The following is a 22,193-nucleotide window of genomic DNA, read 5'->3' as shown; positions in this document are numbered from 1 at the left end:
AGGTTCAGATCTGAAATCATGGCACTCGGGGCCTAGTGACAATCATTAAGCATGGCAAAGTAGTAGCAACATCAATCTCAGAACATAGTGGATACTAGGGATCAATCCCCATCAAAACTAACTCGATTACACGATAGATCTCATCAACTCATCACCGTCCAGCAAGCCTACGACGAGATTACTCACGAACGATGAAGAGCATCATGGAATTGGCGATGGAGGAAGGTTGATGATGACGATGGCGACGATTTCCCCTCTTCGGAGCCCAAAACAGACTCCAGATCTGCCCTTCAGATGAAGAACAGGGGGTGGCGGCGCCTCCGTATTGTAAAACGCGATGAATCCTTCTCTCTGTTTTTTCCCGCGCGAGACGGAAGATATAGAGATGAGTTCGGATGCGGTGGTGCCACGTGGGCCCCACAAGCCCCCACGGCGCGGCCGGGGGGTGGCCGCGGCCTGTGGGCTTGTGGCCCACTGGCACGCCTCCTCCGGTGGATCTTTGCGCAGGTATTTTTCTTTTATTCCAGAAAAATTCTCCGTAAATTTTCAGGACATTCCGAGAACTTCTATTTCTGCACAAAAACAATACCATGGCAATTCTGCTGAAAACAGCGTCAGTCCGGGTTAGTTCCATTCAAATCATGCAAATTAGAGTCCAAAACAAGGGCAAAAGAGTTCGGAAAAGTAGATACGACGGAGACGTATCAGCGGCCGACGGCGGCAATGGCGGCCAACATCTGCCCATGGCTGGGAGATGCTCCCTGGGTGCAAACGACCTTCGATTCGCAAAGCCATCTTCCCTCCTAATTCCTCACGAGGCGATTTGCTATGACCCTGTACAGCCAAAGCTAATTGAATCGATGGATTCTTGGTTGTAACGAGAATCACCGAAGAACCTTATCTCTTCGGCCATTTAACACTTTAGCATTTTTTATTTTCTCTTATGGCAAGTATACCTATCAGGCTTAGTACTTGTTGCATAGAAGCCCTCAGGGTAATTGTAATCATGTGACTCAGACCCTCTGGTCTTGTCATATTGTGCATCATAAACTAAAACATGAATTCTACATGTTTTATGAGCATAATACTACTCTTCAGATGTTCATACCTTGCAATTTCATCAATTTGCGAAACATTACATATTTCGACGATATTGTTCCATATTATACATAATTGCCTTTGCATTTGTTGTTAATACAGGTTTTAGAACAACTACATTTTTTGCAATTGATTTTATCTCCTTGCAAATCCTAAGAATTATAAAGTGACATACTTAATATGACTAATCCAAATTTTATTTATGAATCACAAGGTTTTGGTCACATCTACTGCATCATATGCAGATTATTCGTCATTACTGTCAGGTCTACATCTTGTCAAATTTACAAGATAATTACCTTCTAAAGTGCTCTTCCAAATATTAATATTAGATGTGACTACCTCAAGAAATCATAAGGTAATATTGGCATCTACTACAAAATTTTGCAGACTATCCATTATTACTACAAGGTGTACATCATGTCATTCTGACAGATGACTACCTTTATAGTGTTTTTCTTAAAAATAGATAACATAAAGTAATAGAATGATGAACATCTACTCACAATAGTAAGACTATGTTTTCTATTACTGCGAGATCTACACCATGGTGATTATCTTCAAAGTGTTATACTATATAAATTGAGGTCTACACATATGGCTATAAGGCATCAACTGTACTAGAATTTGCTCCTTCGAAGCATTTATTGTTGTTGTTCTTTAAAATATTTTACTCTCATAGTAAATATTGTTCTTGCACATTTTGCTTGACTATGCTATAGGAAACTATGAAAATATTTGCATATACGTGTGATTACCTTCTATTACATTCATAAAATGCATGGCAATGGAGCCTACGTCACTATTTCTAATTATAGTATCATCCATCCATCAAGATGGATGCCATAATTTATAACGAGTGACTCAAACACTATTGCAAGATCCACATCACATTGTGGTTGTTATTTTCATAGTGAGTATGCAATGTTAAAATTGCAAAGTCTATGTTTTGGCCGTGACTCTAAAGTCACACTTTTCTCACGAATGAAACCCAAAACATTAGCAACGATTTTATCGCATGCACTAAATTGAAGGTTTACACCCCATGTTCACCAAGCATCACCTTGGCGGATTGTGCTCAACAAGATCGTTTCATCCATATATTTTATTTTACTCCTAGAAGTAAATTAAATAAATGCATTAGCATTTTTAAGTAATGCATGACTGACATTTCCAAATACAGTAAATGCATGATTTGGTGGGAGTATTTATTGTAAGATGATTCATGACATCAGTCATTATATCCACACGTGACACTTGTGGCCACTATAACTCCACCTTCGAAATAATATGTCATGGCTATTCTCTTAATAGCTAAGTATGTTTATATGTATTTCGTCTGTCACCAACTTCACTTAGTTCTCAAACCAAGTACATAATTGATGAATATTTATTCATCTTGAATATTTCCCTTAAGAGAAACATGCTGCCATGAGAACATCACGAATAATCACCCATTCGTTTCTTAAGACCTCAAGTCTATCGCAACTCACATTTTTGTCACTCAATCAACTTTAAGTTGAGATCTCATGATCAAATATTTTCATCCGAAGATCCAGTTGGAAAGCCCTCAATACACTTTACATCTTCTTATGATAGTCCTACCATTTTCTTGATGAAGAAACATAGAATTTCATAAAATCATCAGATTCACCCAACGAGTGCTATTCCATTATTTGTAATTATTGCTAGTATTGTGAATAATAATCAAGTCATTGGTCACAAAATAGAACCATGATGTATTCAAAATAAAGTGGAGGCTAAAATACAACCAAAGATGAATTATTTCTTAATAGGAAATATATCGTTTTCCAACGATCAACGACAACTCTCAAGTTTGTCAAATGTGTGGTTATTTAAACATCATACCTATGATTACCGAACCCTCAAACATATGGTCAAACCACACCACAAATTTATTAAAAAGGCAAATAAGTCATTGGGATAAATTTGAAAAAAACTACAAACTTATAACTGGAAACTATTATGGTAAATGATCGTTCTCAAATCTTCCTGAGAAGGAGAACCAAAAATCTAGTGCAAGAAAAGGTTGGTCAATTCCTTTGCACCCAAGATATGTTTGCATATATATAAAAAAATCAAATCACTAATATTGGAGACCTCATGTACTCTCCTGATTATTCCCAAAATATCAGTAGCATATACTTGTATTATTACATGTAGAGTGATGTCCAATATCCTATTTTTCAGGCATGATATTTGATAAATTTTGATTGTATGAATCAATTCATACTCAATACTGTTGCGTACACAATGATTTTCTAAGTATTAATAAATTAAATATTAAGCTTAATAGCCTTAGCCATCCTGGTTTGGGGATGATATGAAAATTATTGACAATTCTATTGGTCACAACTTAACAAGTTGCAAAATTTCCCAAATCAACAGATTTTATGTGCACTGCATGTGCCATAGGGGAAATAAGTTTTAAGGCTCTCTCGCCTTAAAAATTCAAATGAACCACTTATTCTTCCCTGAACACATTCAGAAGATATGTGGATTACTCAACCATTTTGTGGTATTATATAGATACTCCATGGTACTCATGGAAACATTTATAAAATGATTTCGAGTGTGTCTCTTGTCACACAAAACCATGAATGATATAACTAAATTAATTGCTCATATTCTCAAAGTAAGACCAAGTTATCCTAAACAAGGGATAAATCCATTCGAATGGACAACTTCGTTGAACTCATTTCACAAGCAATGTCTGATTATACATAATACTTTCTGTGCATACACAAAATGGTTTAGTTCAATATCTTATCAAAGATAGTGAAATTAATAATATGACCAAACTTATAGAATCGTAATTTACTAGCCTCATGCTAGACAAATACGACATTACACACCGTAAGTATGATATAAATCATACCAACTGCATAGCATACTACTTTCCCCTTGTAGTAATTACGTGGAAATCAACAAAGTATTTCCTATCTGCGATAATTGGGTTACATACCGATATCACCAATCCAACATACATCAATGTGCTCTCACAGAAAATTATGGATCTATGTGAGGAATAACAATTTATTCGTCAATCAAAACTATTCATAGCCCGTATGCTGATTGCATCAGCAATAAGGACATTTCTGGCATTAGGGGGAGATAAGTACCACAAAGAATGCCAAGAAAAAAAATTAGAAATGTTATTCACATTCAGTCCTTATATCCACGTACTCAAAGAATCTAAACTAGAAGTTTAGAATCACATATTTGCAACTCATTACAATTCTGCCACATATGTTTACTGATAACAAAGGTGTCACCCAATTTTATATTCCTGCAGTAAAGTGTCAGAAAGAGTAGAGGTACCTGATAAACCACTCTTCTCCCCAAATGAGAGCAATAGGGGGAGAAATCAGACCACACGAGATAATCTCGCATATGCTTCCGCAGAAATAGAGGAAATCAAATCCTTAACCAGTAAATGTAATTCAACATCAAGTTGAAAGACACCTCAATGGATGCTCATCATCCGAAGCCTGGCATAGTTGTGCACAAATGTTTTGGTGCTGGGACATCGAAACACCTTGACTCCATTGTTGTAGTAAATCACAAGGAGTTAAAAGGAATAAATACATTTCCACAAATTTCATTGATTTCTCTAGAATCATATAACACAAGTCTACATTTGTCAACATATATTTCTTCTCCAAATTGCTAAAACCTTTTGGGCCCTGAACCAAAATCCATGGTAGAGTGCCTCTTGTACTCATATTGGTTCACATAAAAGGAAGCAAGTAATGAAGAATAGCACTCACTCATCAAAGAGTGATATTTACCACAGTAATACCTACTCCTCATAAGTATCTTCCATATGGAATACTAAAAACTTCTCATTCATAGACAAAGTCAATGAGGTGGTGAAAAAGCGAGGCTTGTAGCAAAAGGGTTCACGCAGAGACTCGACATCAAATTATGACGTAACATACACTCCTGATATGAGTGGAATTAAGTTTCGATAATAAATATCATTGGCAGTACAAATAGTATTATCCATGTAGTTAATGGATGCAGTAACTACATACTCATATGAGCTACTCGTTTTGGAAATTTATAACGAAGTCCCTGATGGGTTTACAATTCCAAATCCAAAATAAATCACAACATGTTTGTGTAAAATTTCAGAAGTCACTCTATGGCTCAAAATAGTCGAAAATCATATGGTACTACCGACTAAATGATTTTCTTCTCCCGAAGGATTACTCAATGATGATTGTTTATGTGTTAACAAAGGAATACCAAATTTGAATTCCTTATATCACCTTAGTGTATATCGATGATTTTATCATCAATGTCTCTACAAGACCTAAACATACATAAAATCATCTCAAGACGGAAAATTTGGATTTAACCAAATTTAGCTTAAGTTTATAACTTGAGCATTCTATCAAGAATACGTATCGGTCTACATATATCCAAAACATATACGAGAAGTTCAGTGTGGATATATCATAACAACAAAAACATGTATGGTCATACTACCTTTGATAAGGTACAAATCCATTCATACCTAGGTGTGATAATGAAGTGATACTAGAACCTGAAGTTCTATATTTCACTAATGTCAAAGCACTCGTATACTTGCAAACTACGTCAGGCCTGACACTATATTTGCTATCTTTATTCGGAGTGCAACCCCCAACAAAAGGTATGTGGTTGATATAAGTACTATCATCTTATATCTGAAGATTACAGTAAATCTTGGATATTTTCATCAGGAAATAGAAGATATGACCATGATATGATGTAATGATATTGGCTTTTTATTTGATCCCAACGACGCCATATCAATGACTGAATTTGCTGGAATAGCCTTCACATGGAAGTCATATAAATGGATTTTAAATGTTATTTCCAGTTATCATTCTAACATAATTGCTTTATCTAAAGGCATTGCACAATATGCATAACTTAGTAGAATGGTTAACCACACTTAAAATCATGTGACTGAGATTCATCAGAATCACATAATTTGATTTATCAAGATACTTCCACTTGTGTTACTCAATACTTGTAGGTTATATGAAGAGCAATATCATAAATCACATTGCTCGAAAATTACTTACCCTCACGGATTATAGAAAATTAAGAAAATAATTTGCAAACAAAATAGTGTTATAATCCAACAGATTATACACAATCTCATGTTCATGTCAATGGAATTGGTATGAGATGTCCTTCATATTTGCAAAGTTCAGGGGGAGTAATCTCCCAAACTATAACCTATTAACAACCATCAGATTGCATATATTGTACTATTTTTATCTTGATGAGTTTTCCCCTAACGGTTTCTCATAAAGGTTTTTAACAATATAATATAAACACAAGTGTCTTTATATGCCATATCATTTTCTCCTTATATTTTTCCCGCTGGATTTTAAAGGAGTTTTCAATGGCATGTACGATTGCACTTTTTCCCTTATGAGTTTTCTCTCAAGTTTCTCATAATAGTTTTTAGTGAGGCAATATCTTCTCAAAGATCATATGTCATACTTTCTGTTTTTCCTACCAAGGTTTTTAAAGAAAGTACTCAAGACATATTAATTGTTCTCTAAACTTATCAATGAGTTTTCTCCTTCTTCAAAGGTTTTCTCATATGAGTTATCAAGAGGCAATGATCATCATATGTTGTATCATTTTTTTCCTTATTTTTTTCACTGGGTTTGAAGGAGTTTTAGCAACATATCTACTCTGTTCTCCTCATATTTTTTCCACAGTGTTTTTGGGGAAGACTCTCAAGATTATCTCGAAGATTTCTCAAGATGAAAGATCTATATGCAAGAAGCTTTCAACGATGACACATTCAAGGAGCGGTGTTGTACAAGGGGGAGTGTTAGAAATTAATTAGTAGATTAATTGGGCAAGGGATGTGTCCAACCCCGAACAGTCGTGTCTCCTCTCTCTCTATATATTGCCAACATGCACCTGTTCTGGAGGGATGCCTTCGAACAGACACCTCTTCTTCACACCTCTTCCAGATGTATATATACTTGAGAATTAATAGAGATCAGGACTAATCGTCCATTCACTTTCATTCAATCTCGTTTTACTCTAACAAAAACCACAATATGACGACTCTACTAGAAGGAAATCGTGAAGAATGAATGTTTATAAGTGAGTATCCAAGTAACATTCCCCTCCTATGGTAGATGGATAACTTTAGCTCAAGTGACCTCACAAGCAAGAACGTGTACTTTTATTAAAAAAAAACGGATGGAGGAATAGAGGAAGACATTTTATCTTAGCTTACACGGGCCGCTCTAGTCAACGAAGCTAGAGCAAAGCTCGCTGGAGCTGTCGGCGTGGCAGAGTGTGAGTGGTTGTCAAAATCCGCCGCGCCAATCAAACGGCACATGTCGATGAGCTGTGACACGGCCAGGCCCACGGGTGACGTCTCAGTCAGCCCTCACAAACCCCGTCAAGCCGGAGGACATCCATCCTCCGACGTCTCCGTGCATGTGTCATACGGGCAGCGCATTCCCGCATCTCTCGCACCGCCCTCACTCCAATCCGTCTCTCTCCCCAACTCCCGATCCAACACCGAGATCTCCCGGAGGTTTCTTTTGCCGGAGGAGGAGGGGGAAATCCGTTTCCCTCGTGAGTCGTGAACATGGCGGAGGCGGAGGCGGCCTCGCCGTGGTGGGCGGGGCGGATGGCTGCGGCGTTCGGGGCGCCGTTCCTGTGGCTCGTCTGCCTGATCTACTTCATCCAGGTCTATTCCTCTCTCCCATTTCTCCGCACACGCGCCGTCGATTCAGATAGATCCGCCACTCATGTGCGTGTCCGTATGATCATTTCGTGATTTGCGTTTCCAGAACACGCAAGATGATGAAGGATACCTGGACTCCTATTTTGAATAATTCCTTTTGTAGACAGCACGCTAATTTTATCTTGTTGCGGACGCGAAGCCCGTGCTGCCACAGTAGCTTGAGATGGACGTCTAGTGTTTATTTATATGCTTGCCAAATCAGTCACTTTCTGTATAGAGAGACTCAATTGCGCTGAAGAACCGATGAATCATTCTCTGCCCCATGGAAATGTGAAACTATCAAGTGTTGGCAAGTCTTGCATTGGACTGCGATGCCTTAAACAACTTGATGTGGTAATTGCACTGGATGCCGGGCATTGGTGGCATGTCATGTAGGGGGCCAAGGTTGTTCATTCATATCGTTAGCTCTTGTTCCATTTCCATGCTTTGGTGATATGCCTCAGTTGCAAAATTCCTTGTCTGTATTCAGCATAATTAAAGAGGCCCTCCTTCAAATCTCTTTGTTTTTATCGAATGCTTCACAAATCACAACATGTTAACATTTTAAATGTTCTAATTTTATATTCTTCAATGTTGTAGGGTTTCAGATCTTTTGTCTGGACAGCTGTCTCGTATCAAATGAAGGACATGATGAAGCTGTCACCCTCAACATCACAATTTTTGGTCTCTGCTGCATTTTTTCCTTGGAGCATAAAACCTATATATGGGTAATGTTACCTTTCGTTCGTTGCTTTATTATGAAGTGAAACTTAACAACATCTTTTTTATATGTCATTAGTGTTGCACCTCAGTTTTTCAGAATTATGCCTTTTTCAGGCATAAATTTGGGTATTATTTGATATTGGCGTCCACCACAAGTCCACAACACAAGTTTACTACTGCATTTCTAAGTTCTAGTGTTCCACTGATTTTGTTACAGTATTTTCTCTTAGTTACGAGTAAAGTTCATAATGATGGTATGCTTGCATGTATGTTTATCTCAAATGGAGTTATAGATACGTAATTGTTCTGCCGGAGCTAAACAATTTTTTGCATTGATGTTTAATTACAGATTACCGTGAATAAAACTTAGCACAAACAATCTGGACATAGTTTGTATTCAAGTAGTTTTAATAGAAAATTGTTGACATGTACAACTCATTTGTAGATATGCGTACATGAGAGTAACATGGAAATGTAAAAGGAAACACGTCACAGGAAGTAGTTCCCACATCTGAGGTCAATAGCTTTTTTGCTGGGCATTCGGACATTCAACGGTTCTAGTACATTGGCCTGTGCAATATCAAATTCATAATCAGTTTTCCTAGAGTTTTTCTAGCTAGCGTCCATGATCAATGGTTGTCCTAGTACTTTCTTGTCCATGGAGTTAAGCTGCTTTTTGGCAGTGGTTGTGTTGTGCGCATTAGTATGCTGCATGAAGCCAGTGGCAGTTCGGTTGCAGCTAGCTGGCTGGCAAAGAGGCCAAGGACATAGTCGTGCTGTAGGCCCGTGACAGAAGATAGTCAAGTCTTGGGCAAGGATTTGCAGCACCAAGGAAACGGGAGGAAGGGGAGTCTTTAGGAAAAATTATAGCATTCGCAAGTGTAGGATTTGAGGAGTGGAACCATGATGACTTTGTATCGTGCTAGGATAAGTCAAAGATCTAAGCATCCACTATATAGAGATGCCATGTATCTATGTTTCAGGAAGAAACACCCAATCTATTCTGTCCAAATAATCTCTCATCCAACCTATGTCTACGAATACCCCGCAGCATGCCATCTGGCTATATTCAGTACGTTGGTCGTCTTGTTATGGTAAAAGCTTCACTAACTGGTTGCTAACAACTGTAGAACACCCACATATGCCTTGGTACATGCATTATTGGATAATAATATGTTTCTGAATGCTCAATAAAATCCTAGTTTTAGTTACTTACCATATATCAATTGTGCTTGCAGGATTGTGTCGGACTGTATTCCAATTAAGCAGAGGAAGCGTGTACCCTATTTGATAATTTCTAGTGGTCTTTCTCTATTTCCATGGCTTATCATTGGGCTGTCAAAACATTTGAGGAGCTCAAGCAATCTTTTTACACTAATGTTGATTATACAGAACTTGGGATCTGCCATGGCAGATGTTGTTATAGATGCCATGATTGCAGAGGCAGTTCGATCAGCAGGGTGAGTAATTTGGTGCATCTCATCTCACTTTGTATAGCAAATACTCCAATACAATGCCCTAAAACCTGAATTATTCTCTTTTCAGGCCTGAATTTGCTGGTGATCTCCAGTCATTATCTTGGTCATCAATGGCTGTAGGGGGGATATTTGGGAGCTTATTGGGTGGATATGCATTGTCCAATCTCCCAATAAATGCTATTTATATTATTTTCTCTGCTCTTCCACTGTTTCAACTAGTTACATGTGTTTTTGTTGAGGAATCTCCAAAAGGATTGGAAAGCACAATAGATAACGCTGCACATGATCATGCTGATGATCAGAATATTGATAGTGCTTTTGCTGGACAAGGTTCGGGTGAATCTTTTAAATATGTGGGCACTAGGAGGCGAAAGGGTGCTCGTAGAAAGAGCAAAAGGAGAACACTGTCCAAACGATCTGAAGATCATGAGAAGCACAATAAATCAGTTAATTTATACTCATCTCTGAAATCAGCCTTGTTTAGTTTATGCACAGCTTTTAAGCAGCCAGCAATTCTGCGGTAATTAACCCTGCAATTTCATTTTCTCTGAAGTTTGCCTCTTGCACCGAAAGAGCCTAATCAATAACTTCCTTTTTCTTCTCTCTTAGACCTATGGCATGGTTTTTCATTGCAAATGCAGCAGTTCCAAATATCTCAACAGTAATGTTCTATTATCAAACGGAGGTTCTACATCTGGAGGCATCCTTCCTAGGGACTGCACGTGTGATTGGGTGGTTCAGTCTAATGCTTGGCACATATATCTACAACCGCTATTTAAAGCATAAAAAACTCAGGAATATTCTTATGTAAGTCATCTTTTCAAGCTGTTTATCTTTTCCAAATGTCAACATACTATCTATATTAGTGCCATAGTTTGTTTAAAGGAAGTTGAAATGTTGTGTCTATATGCTAAATGTACTGACTGAAATTTTCTATAAACTTTTGTGTAAGTTGGCTGTCCATGATTCGAATGAATTGTACTGAATCTTCATCTTGGTATTTTTGGTATAAACCATTTATTGATCACCTTTTGGTCAGTGTTTTTGTGAGTGCATGCTCTTTTATTAATGTTGTTAAAAAACTGGTGTAATTCTTGGGAGTAATTGGCTACATTGCAAATCTATTCACTTATTTGAAGTTGTTTGGTACTTACACGTGCCACCTTTAATAATTGCTGTTCTTACTTTACAGGTTTGCACATGTTGGCCTTGCAATAATTACTGTACTGGACATTTTACTGGTGTCAAGATTACATATCCAGTATGGAATAGCAGACAAATACATGGTGCTGTGGGGCTCCGCTTTGGCCGATGCAATCAACCAATTCAAGTATATCCTCTAGCTGTCATTTCTTTCATACTCCTATGAACTAGATTGCAAACCATAAACTGGGTGATCTGCTTGATCCGTAGTTTAGAAAACCAGTTTGAGATGCGTTTTTGTTATATACCGTAAGTTGCTGCCCAGAGTTACTGATCATGCATTGACTAATCTTGCTTGCATTTATAAAATTTAGTGTTGTGGTAACTCATTAGGCACCAACTTAAACTTATTTGTTTCAACTAAAACTAGAGAGATACAGTCATATACTCTTATTTTATTTCCCCCCTTTGTTTGGGTGAGTGTTCATCAAGTGGTGCTCATGAATACTTCTTGAGCTCATGGTTCAGAGTGACCTATCTGTCATTAATTGCTTTAGATTGCTGTATGTTATTTTTCGCAACTGAGTAAGTTCTTCACTGTATGCAGTATGATCATTGACATTAGTTGGTACGTTCATATTGTTCTCTTAATCAAAATTGCAAAAGAACAAATGGAAAAATGAGGAAATTGTTCAATTTATCCAGTATGAATCCATTATTGTACTCATGGCTGAAGGTCAAACATCTTACCTACGCATCTACACAATAGTGTTTCTAACATTATTATTTTCATTTGGCAGGATGATGCCGTTCCTAATCCTCTCAGGACAGCTTTGCCCGCCTGGAATCGAGGGCACACTGTTTGCTCTGTTCATGTCCATTAACAACCTCAGTTCGACATTAGGTTCATTCCTTGGAGCTGCATTGACGTCAGCTTTGAACATCTCATCGGTGCAGTTTGACAATCTGGCACTCGGCCTTGCTGTTCAGCTGATGGGCACTCTCTTACCAGTGGGATTTTTGTTTCTGATTCCAAGGGACGTTACGGGACTAACATCATAGGAAAAGGGTTACAGACCTGATCATTATTTTTTCTATACTGGTCTGTATTCCCTAGTCTTACTCATACATGCATATAGAGAAAGCAAATTGAAGCCAGCAGAAGGTAGCTCAGTTTTGTTGAGATATGTATACATGCATATACTAGAATGAGAGGAAGAGTGCAATAGTTGACATTACAAAGTGTTAAGCAATGACAAATCTGTGTGGCAAATGTACTTGCAAGAAGATGTGTCAATCTATCCATCTATCTCCCTCTGCTTTTAGCACTGATCCAGTATGTATATATACTGTCAAATTGAGCAGTGAATTGACGTACTCCCTCTGTCAATTATAGTGTAAAAAATGATCTAACATTCTGTCAATCATAGTGTAAAAAATGATATAACATTTTGGGACGGAGTATATATCTGTTATGCTTGCAAGTGTATATTACTTTATTGATTGCACTAGAAATACAATTAAATTGCCAATTGAAAATTTGAGTATATTGTCAAAAATTCAAATCAAATAGTATGTTGCTGAAATTGTGAAGGCTATAATTGTTTTGATTGTACAACATCTATATGGGAGGCAATCTCACCATCTCGATGCAAGAGGTGAGCTGAATCAAATTTGTCTCATTCCATCTTTACAACCAAACAAAAGAACAGAGCCATTACATTTTGTATCTTTAACCGAACACAGGAATGAAACTGACCTGTTTAGCCATAAAATTCCATTTTCGTTTCATTTGGTTCCTCGCCGAAACACACACCTAGTTGTCTCACCCCACACCCACATATGCATGATCTGTCAAGATCAAAAAGAAGAAACCCTAGACCCTGAACTGAGAGTCTGAGACACTCGCAGCACAAGGGCACCAACTAGTTTCATCTCACTCTCTAGTTTCAGCATTGATCAACTCTGAAACTTTTGTATATATATATATTTTTTTTTTGAAACTCTGAAACTTTCGTAGTTAACGCGAACGCAATTTTTTTAGGTGCCTGACAATTACCAAACGCGAAAATAAAATAAAAAATAACCGCACGCCACGCACATCCAATCGCCGGCGCCACCTTGACTAACGACCGCCGCATCGCCGTCCACCGCCACGCATCTGCCATCTCCGGCTTCCCCTCCGCGCCTCCCTCATCCGGCCTCGCCGACTCGTCGCGCATCTTCGGCCTTCCCTCTGTGGCATCCTTCGCCGGTCTACCCTCCCCGACGCGGTCCGCACCTACGGACTCCCCTCCTCCTCCGTCAGCAGCTCGAGTCACCACCCCCGCAGTGGAATGAATCATTCCCACGAGATGGAGGGAGGCACGCCGTGGATCATGGCGGCAGGGGTAGCCCAGAAGACTTCAAGTCAGTTGGTCCCTCTCCCCGATGGGTAAGCTCTCAAATCCCCAACTATCAGGTGAAGCATTGATGTATATTTGTTTGTTCTGGCCAAAAAGTCGGTTCAGCTTCTCGGATGTTAGTTTGCTTGGGTCAAAATCTGCACCTGATGTTTTGTTTGTTCATGCCAGAAAGTTGGTTGGACTTCTCCGATGTGTTTGCTTGGCATTTCCCAAAAATAGAAGCTGGATTCCGAGTACAAAGTTATCAGCATCTAGTGTTGTAAGCTGATGAGTGATGATTTACCAGGAGAACATGGCATTGATCTTTTCCGAAACTAACCATAGCTCTGTGCAGTCTGAATTTTGGTTCAGATTTCAGAGTGCTAAAGAAATAAAACTAGTTGTAGTGCCTGCTCCTAATAATGGTGTAAAATATGCACCTTTCTTGTGCATGTGGAATTAATCTTTTTTGTTATTGTCTTTGCACTAAGAACATGGAAAAATATCCATTAGAATGTCAGCTTGGTTCTCAGGGAAAGAAACAGTAAGTAAAAGCACCAAAAATATTGTACAAGAATAGAGCCGGTTGCCTCACCTTTTCTGGCCTATAATCTATCTATATCTATATATTTACTCCATGAACTTCTGTAAGCAGAGAATGCATTCATGCTTCATGGATGAAACTGTTTTTTTTATAGGCATAGTTTTGTTCAATGTGATTGCATAGTTAGCCTAATTCCATAGGTATGTGTTTTTTCATTGTGGTTGCATTGAATCATGTTGAATTTCTGCAAATGTAGTTCAGAATTGCCTCATCATTTATTTGTTTTCACAAACTTTTCAACTTCTGCATATCGTGAGGATATTGCTTATGATAGGCCTTTCATTACCACTTTAGTTCTTAATGTGTTGTCATTCATTGCCATTATAGGACACTCACGCGCGCACGCAAACACACACAAAGGACGGGAAGGAGGATAAACGGCGGCACAGGTTGGTTGGTCATGCTTATTGGGTTTGGGTCGTGTGATGTTTTCTTTTCTTCAGGCATGTTTCCTAGTAATTTTAAAGTGTACCAAGAAAGCAGAAGAGAAGACGAAACAAATAAAATCACTTTTGTTTTGCGAAAAGAACAAAAATTCTTTCGTGGATTACGCCTTAGTGTTTTGGGCCGACTGAAATGCAGAAGCAGAGCTAGGACGACGACCTGACCATTAGTGGTGTAGAGTGTGCACGGCTAAGGGTAGGGGTGCGTGAGACTAGCGGCTGCGCCATTCCCGATGGTTGGTGGTCTGTTTCTGGCATAAGAGTGAGTTGGTGAGGCCAGTCTCAGCGCCCTTCCGATTGTCATCGTTATTTATTTTGATTACTCATCACAGACGGCTTTAGACAGCCGTGCGATCCGAATGTTCATATCACAGTCACCGCCAAAATAGTCTATGATGGCTGGTCCGAGCCATCTGCGATGAGGTTCCATTAGGTAACACTTTAGATGACCACCTATGAGACTTCACTCATGGCACTGATCCTAAATCTTGGTCAAGACATCCAATGCAGAGAGGTAAGAGTAATAGTGTTCAATAACATTCTGCATGACTGCATCACATATCAACTAACCAGACTGCTGACCCTGTATAAACTAGCATGAATCTGACAGTACATTTAGGCGGAGCTGTCGGGCCTAGGCCCAGAAGACCTCGTCTATGTTTTTTATTTTGAACATTGACCCCTGAATTCCTATACCCTGAAGGCCTGAACTGAGACAGTCAGCGGTACAAGTGCACCAGCTATTGAGATACTCACCTTCCTGTGAGGGAAGTGGAGGTGATGAGCTGTCCTCCCGTGAAGAGCACACCAACCTGCGGCAGCTCCACCTCCTGCTGCATGCCTGACAGTGGCCAAACAAAGGCAGGCCTCTCAAATGGGGGAATCGGGGCAGGCACCCCACCGATTAGCACCTGCACCGCCGTCCGCATGGACGGCCGATCCCTCGGGTTCGGGTGGCAGCAAGCCAAGGCCAGCCTCACCACAGAATCCACCTGCGTCTCGTCGTACACTCCTTCAAGCACCGCGTCGGCTGTCTCCATGACTTTCCCCTGGCTGTAATGCCTCCAGACCCAATCCACAATGTACATTTCTTGTGTGTCATATAGCATGGACCTGCTTGGGCTCTTCCCGCTGACAACCTCCATGACAAAGACGCCGAAGGCGTACACGTCCGTGTCAAGGCTGGCACGACCTGTGAAGAAGCTTTCGTGCGCCATGTAGCCCCGAGTGCCCGCAACCGCCTGCGTCGAGTGGTGTGTCGCTCCGTCGAGCTGGATGGCACGGGCGAGGCCGAAGTCGCCCAGCCGCGCGTTGTATGCCGCGTCGAGCATCACGTTGCTGGGCTTGACGTCCCTGTGGAGGATCCTCTTGCTGCTCCCGTGGTGAAGGTAGTCGAGTGCAGATGCCACGCCACAGATTATCCTGTATCGCCGCTCCCATGTGAGCGCCGATGACGAGGACATGGTCGTCGTGGCATTGGCGAACAAGAGCTTGTCCAAGCTGCCCATCGGGAAGTAGTCATAGGCGAGGAGTAGCTCGCCTCCCTCGTGGCACCAGCCGATCAGCTTGACAAGGTTGCGGTGGGAGAGCTTGCTGATCGTGTTCACCTCCGCCACGAACTCCTTCTCTCCTCGGCTTGAGAGTGAGACCCGCTTCACAGCCACCTCTCTGTTGATCCCATTTAGGTATCCAAGGTAAACAGTGCCGCCGCCGCCTCTACCGAGCTTACGGTGAGGGCTGAAGTTGGCAGTCGCGCGCTTCAACTCCTTGAGCTTAAATCTAACCGGACCATGTGCGTCGATCATTTTCTCGAGTGTGCAGTAGGCTAGCCTTCTCTGCTGTGTCACCCTTCTCCGCACTAACAGCACAAGAAACGATGAACATGTAACAAGCAAAACCAAGGCAATGAGAGCCAAAAACACCCGCTTCCCATGTCTTGTTCTTTCAGCGACCAGTATGTCGTCTATCATGGTGAAGTTCCACGATTTTATCTGGTTCAGGTTGGTGTAATCACCCATGGAACCTGCGAATCCCAGATATATTTCGTCCAGTAGGTACCGTGATAGATCAACAGGCCAGCTCTCTCGCCAATTATGCCCCCCACTGCCACTTGTGTTGCGCTGGATTACAGATAATACAAAAGCATGTGATGTGCTGTTGTAGATGATACTGACCAAGACATCCGAGCCGCTTGACAGGATGATTGAAAGATTGCTGAGCGGGTACGTATAAACAGATTTGATGCTGTTCAAGTCGAGCCCGACATGGTTGCCGTCGAGGTCGTCCTGGTAGCTCTTTCTTGTGTCGAATTCCACGGCTACTATCCGGTTCGTTGGCGTGCCATCTGTCTGGTTGTTGCATACGCCGAGCCACTGGCCGCCGCTGTTCCTGGGCAACGACGGGCTATTTGTGAGTATGAAAGCCATACCTTCTCCTGGGAGGATGTTGAGCGTGAACTGCGTCCTGAAAGATGTGAGCACAGCTCGCTTCCTGTTCCACAGCTTGAGGGTTTCCTTTACGTATACCACCCTTCCCGACTGGTGGCCCGAGTTTCCGGTGTTCGGCACGATTCTCACGGAACCATTTGCAATTGCTGAACCTGGGCTGAAGCTGAAATCATTCTTGTTGGTCATGTCGAAGCTGGGGTAGTTAAATTGCAGGCAACTGCAGGTTCTGCCTTGGATGGCAAGGCCTGCAGAAGCTACTAGGAAGGAAAGGCTCAGGATCATGCTATTGGGCGTTGTCATGGCTAAAGATGGTGCCTGGTTTCCTGCAATCTCACCAAGACAATATAACACAGTATGTGAGTTCATATCCTCTTACTAAGCCTTTCAGTATCGAAGGGAAGAAGACTTGGAATAGTCATAGTCAATGGAAAAGATCGCCATCGGCAAGGCCTCTGTCAGTATCTGTTTCTAGAAAGGCTTATTATTGATTTCCTGGCCTAGTTATCACAGTGAACCAAATCCGAGGTCCAATCAGAGTCAAGAATAAAGTCTTGGTATTTTTCTTCTTGAGATGTCACTACGCAACCTTGGTATTCTAGAAAACATTTTTTTAGTATTTCAAGAAAACATTGTATTCTATACTACACTTACCTCGCGGCACACGGCACGTGGCGCGACATCCTCCTCGCTTGGAAGAGCAGGTCGTGACGATCTCGGACACATTGTTCATCCAGAACGTGGTCACAGCGAAGGTGACCATGGCTAACGTGCAGCCGTGGTGGCCAACGACTGTCTAGGAGACTCGGCAAAATGGACAAAATAACCTTGAGGCGTAACTAATTCACAATTGTGGGCGAAAGTATGTCACCAGACCGACCCTTTCATGTAGCGCCTGACGCGTTGATGCTACACTCCACTGAGTAGCGCCTACACTTCTGACCAGCATGGCACCCCGGGCTAGGCCGGGTCCCACCTATGGTCTATTGTGTGTGTATAGCGCTTGATGCTTAGGCACTATGGTCTACTGTATAGCGCCTTATTCTTATGCACTATGCCTTAGAGAGCAATAGAGTACATATCTTTGTGGTCAATTTTGTGGTAAAGTGTGCCCTTAACTTTCATAAGACGTACATATCTTTGCTTGCCTAACATTTTGATTTCCTTTCATCCATAGTGCAAGGAGATCAAGAAACAAGCCGATTAAAGCAAGAATATTCTACATACAAACCTGGTGGAAAAAAAGTGCATTTTGAGATTTCATTAGGTACGTAGCCATGTTACAACATGGCCTAGTTGCATATTTCTTGCTAAGTTTCACATCTCCTTCACTTGTCACTGTGACAGCGTCAGGCCCAACGGTTACGACAGTTATCCAACCTGATGGGTCTTCGTGACCCCGAATATACAACGCCGTCACAGTCTAGGTCTGGTACACCCCCTAACCATGTGACTAATATGGATGATGATACTTCCTTGACAGCCATGGGCGTAGCTGGGCCCCAGGCAGCCGAGGCCATTGCCTGGGGCGTGGGGAATTTTCTCGTACCATATATACAAAAAAAAGGTTTAGCCTGGGGCGCAGCCCAGTCAAGGCAGCCCAGGCCAACTGGTCCAGTCGCCCAGCCAGTGCCTTTCCTGTGCGCGTGCGCTGCTCCTGACTTGACGAACCTGTCCGCCGCCGCTTCCCCAACTTGATGAACCCTTGACGAACAGCGCACGTCCCTTCTTCAATCCCGGCATGGGCTGCTGCTCTGTCCGCGAGGCGGCGACCCCGGTGAACTGCCGGCGAGGTGGCCCTTCCTAGAGCAGTAGGCGCCTTTGTCCTCAATGACCCAACACAGAGCAGACAACAGCAAGAGGAAATGTATCCTAGCTCTTTCAAACCCCAGTTTTTTTTGTAGATGCTACAGTTTGATGATTATTTCTGTCAGTTGCTAGATGTCACCATTGTTGCTTGACGCCCACTGATTGTGAGATACTTAGATGGGAAGACAAATACTAACATTTAGTATTTTGTTTCTGTATAATGTTACATGAAGCAAGATGAGTAAATGTAACAAGACATTGAATTCTTTTTTTCAAGTTCGAACCACGGGAACTGCGGAAACAGGTCCTTCAACTCAAACAAATGATAATATCCCTAGTGTTATAGCTCAACTCAAGCCCGGCGATATTGAAGCAGACCCTGGTAAGAGAATACCCATTGAGGAATTGGATGCAGACATTCAAGATCTTGCTAGAAGGGAGTACATTAGTATGGGTCCATGCCAACCAACTAATCATACATATGAACGAGTAAATGCTAGAAGTCTTCATGGTTATTGATTCAATGATATCGCGGCTGGTTGGAATATAGCACTGAAAAAAGCAGCATTTTTCTTTTATTGTTTTTTGTTTAAGCAACAAAGAGCTGAAAACTATGGTATTGAAGCATTCACGAAAAATGGATTTAAACCTTGGAAGGATGGGCCTAAATCTTTAAATCAACATGTTGGCAAGCATGATAGTGCTCATAATAGATCTAGACAACATTATGAGGATTTCAAAAATCAAAGACAAAATCTGCCACATGTGTTTGATAGGGGTTCTAAGAAGAAAGAAGAAGAATACAAAGCTCGTCTCTTGATTGTAATGGGTATTGTCAAAATTTTGCTACTACAAGCTCTTGCTTTTCGTGGTCATGGTGAGTCTTCTAGCTCAATGAATAAGGGTAACTTTAAAGAGTTGTTGGACTTGTTCATAAAGAAAGACCCAAAGGTGGATTTTTTTTGGAGGATGCAGGAGATAACCAAATAACCATAAACTGTATCACTTCACATGAGATACGATTGGATTTATGCAAGGCTTGTTCAGAAGAGGCCACCCAAGTCATTCTTGAGGAGATTGGAGATAGTAAATTTGCATCTATGAAGGAGCAAATGGCTATGTGTTTGAGGTCAGTAGGTATCTTTGCTCGTATTGTATGTGTGTGTTATTGTAGCCTTATATGTGTATTTTCTTAAAAGTTTTTTATATTAATCATGCCCCTTTGTCTTATGTAGGTATCTCGGCAAACGAGGGGAGGTGATTGAGAGATTCATGGCAGTTGACCATGTTCTTGACACGAGAGCAACTTCACTGAAGGGAGCTTTGGACAGTATATTTGCTACTCTTGGCTTATCTATGTCTAATATGAGAGGGCAGGGTTATGATGGAGCTTCAAACATGAGAGGGGAATTCCATGGCTTGCAAAGATTGATCTTGGAGGAAAACCCTTATGCTCATTATATACATTGTTTTGCTCATCAATTACACTTAGTGATTGTTGTTGTTGTCAAGTGTCGTTCATCCAGCAAGGGATTTTTTAAATACACAAGCATGGTTGTTAACATTGTTAATGTTTCTTGTAAAAGACTGATCAATTAGCCCAAGAGCAACATGATGAAATAGTCTGCCAAATAGAAGTTGGAGAACTTCTTGAGGGAAGAGGGAAAAACCAATTAACTAACCTTGCAAGACCTAGTGATACACGATGGGGATCACATCGTAAAACCTTGTCCCGTCTTGTTGAGATGTGGAAACCAGTTCTAAAGGTATTAGAAAATCTACACAATGATGCATATAATGTTGCCCAAAGAACCACAACTGCGGGGTTAATAAAGCATATGGAGTCTTTTGAATTTGTTCTTATATTGTATCTTATGATTAGATTATTGGGCAAGACTAACAATCTGTTACAATGCTCACAATTGAAAAATCAACATATTGTATGTGTTGTGGGTTTGATTAAAACCACATTCAAGGATATAGAGATAAGCCGGAATGGTTGGGATGAGCTTTTTGAAGAGGTAACTGATTTTTGTGTCAAGACAACATTGTAGTGCCAAATATGGAAGATATAAGAACTGCTAATGGGCATTCAAGGACGTGGGGTGGGAAATTGGTAAATTACAACCATCATTTCAAAAATGAAATATTCAATGTGTTGCATGATCAACTTATTGTGGAGTCCCCCCCGCGTCGCCCCCTCCCTGGCGACTCGGGGGCAACCCTAGCGCCGCCGCCGCGTTTCCCCCCCTCTCTCCCTCCCCTCCGCCGCTGCCAGAGGGCGCCACGACACTGGCCTGTGGCCTTGATGAAGGTGGCGGAGGGGATCTAGCGCCTCGACGGCGGCGGTTCCCGGGTCGGCAGGGATCTAGCGCCTGGACGGCGGCGGCTTCGGCTCCCGGGGTGGCGGCTCCCGGTGGCGGCGGGGATCTAGGGCCTGGACGACGGCGGCTCCCGGGGCGGCGCCTTCGGCTCTCGGGGCGGCGGCTCCGGCCGGTGACGCGCGGCGTCGCCTGGTACTGCTGGACGTCCTCCCGTGCGCGACGATACAACGGTGGTAGCCGATCCGGCCAGATCCACCGCGCCAGCGACCGGTTCCAGGTGCCTTCCCCTGGTGCTTGTTGGCCGGATCTAATCCGGTCTTGGCGGTGCCGACGGCGATGGCTAACCCGGGACCATGGTGGTGGCGGCGTCCCCTCCGCCGGGGATGACGGGCCTGATGGTGGGGAGACATGGTTGCCGGTGAAAACCGAGCCGACGACGGACGATGGCGGCTTTCTGCGCCGTTACCTTGATGAAGGCTTCGATTTGTAACTACTGTTGATCCACTCGTGCTGCTCCGGGGGAAACCCTAGGATATGGTTTTCCAGATCGGACGATGGCGGCATTGCGGTGTCGTTCCTCTCTATGAAGCATCGTTTGTGGAGCAGCGCTGGAAGACGGAGGCAGGAGGTGGAGCGTCTTCGTCCTGCACGGAGCTTCGTTGGTGATGTCAGGTCATGCCTGACCGACAGGTGCTACGCTTTGTCATGCCTGGTCGGCAGGTGCTATGCACGACAGATCTTACTGAGTCTTCGCGTCTAGATGGACGAGCGCAGGGAGGTGGTGCCGTTGGGTGCCGTGGTGGCGTCGACGGATGGCCGGACTGGCAAGGATTATGCGGATCTCTCTCCTGAAGATGGTTCAACGGTTCGATGATGATGGCGGCTTCTAAAACGTGTGCATGTGGTGTACGCTTTAGGTCTGCTGCACCGGCTGTGAGTTCCGATACGTCATGTGGATGGAT

The 22,193-nt window shown here is 42.0% G+C and overlaps 3 protein-coding genes across 3 annotated transcripts; 2 read left to right on the top strand and 1 right to left on the bottom strand.

Moving 5' to 3' along the window:
• The first annotated feature begins 7,502 nt into the window (after positions 1-7,502).
• On the top strand, positions 7,503-12,687 carry LOC123443346 (probable folate-biopterin transporter 4). The gene is made up of 7 exons (XM_045119684.1): positions 7,503-7,843; positions 8,480-8,607; positions 9,841-10,062; positions 10,148-10,600; positions 10,690-10,887; positions 11,273-11,410; positions 12,024-12,687. The coding sequence occupies exons 1-7, from the start codon at positions 7,742-7,744 to the stop codon at positions 12,283-12,285; spliced, it is 1,503 nt and encodes a 500-aa protein (XP_044975619.1). The 5' UTR covers positions 7,503-7,741; the 3' UTR covers positions 12,286-12,687.
• A 669-nt stretch (positions 12,688-13,356) lies between these two features.
• LOC123443347 lies at positions 13,357-20,478 on the top strand. Its single transcript, XM_045119685.1, has 5 exons — positions 13,357-13,657; positions 14,539-14,600; positions 18,276-18,365; positions 18,582-20,036; positions 20,143-20,478. The coding sequence occupies exons 1-4, from the start codon at positions 13,560-13,562 to the stop codon at positions 18,794-18,796; spliced, it is 465 nt and encodes a 154-aa protein (XP_044975620.1). The 5' UTR covers positions 13,357-13,559; the 3' UTR covers positions 18,797-20,036; positions 20,143-20,478.
• On the bottom strand, positions 15,170-18,264 carry LOC123443345 (probable L-type lectin-domain containing receptor kinase S.5). The gene has a single exon (XM_045119683.1). It carries the CDS (start codon positions 17,465-17,467, stop codon positions 15,407-15,409), a length of 2,061 nt encoding a protein of 686 aa, XP_044975618.1. The 5' UTR covers positions 17,468-18,264; the 3' UTR covers positions 15,170-15,406.
• Positions 20,479-22,193: the final 1,715 nt, after the last annotated feature.

The sequence above is a fragment of the Hordeum vulgare genome, chromosome 3H, assembly GCF_904849725.1.
Source record: "Hordeum vulgare subsp. vulgare chromosome 3H, MorexV3_pseudomolecules_assembly, whole genome shotgun sequence".
Lineage (NCBI taxonomy): Eukaryota > Viridiplantae > Streptophyta > Magnoliopsida > Poales > Poaceae > Hordeum > Hordeum vulgare.
This window is presented reverse-complemented; position numbering and strand designations above follow the sequence as displayed.

Bases quoted from the DNA above. Each gene is read 5' to 3' on its own strand.
- LOC123443346 (XM_045119684.1), top strand. From the start codon at position 7,742: ATGGCGGAGGCGGAGGCGGCCTCGCCGTGGTGGGCGGGGCGGATGGCT. The intron at 8,608-9,840 runs GTAATGTTACCT...TTGTGCTTGCAG, and splicing joins AGCATAAAACCTATATATGG to GATTGTGTCGGACTGTATTC. The intron at 11,411-12,023 runs GTATATCCTCTA...TTCATTTGGCAG, and splicing joins GATGCAATCAACCAATTCAA to GATGATGCCGTTCCTAATCC.
- LOC123443347 (XM_045119685.1), top strand. From the start codon at position 13,560: ATGAATCATTCCCACGAGATGGAGGGAGGCACGCCGTGGATCATGGCG. The intron at 13,658-14,538 runs GTAAGCTCTCAA...TTGCCATTATAG, and splicing joins TTGGTCCCTCTCCCCGATGG to GACACTCACGCGCGCACGCA. The intron at 14,601-18,275 runs GTTGGTTGGTCA...TTTCATCCATAG, and splicing joins GAGGATAAACGGCGGCACAG to TGCAAGGAGATCAAGAAACA.
- LOC123443345 (XM_045119683.1), bottom strand. From the start codon at position 17,467: ATGAACTCACATACTGTGTTATATTGTCTTGGTGAGATTGCAGGAAAC.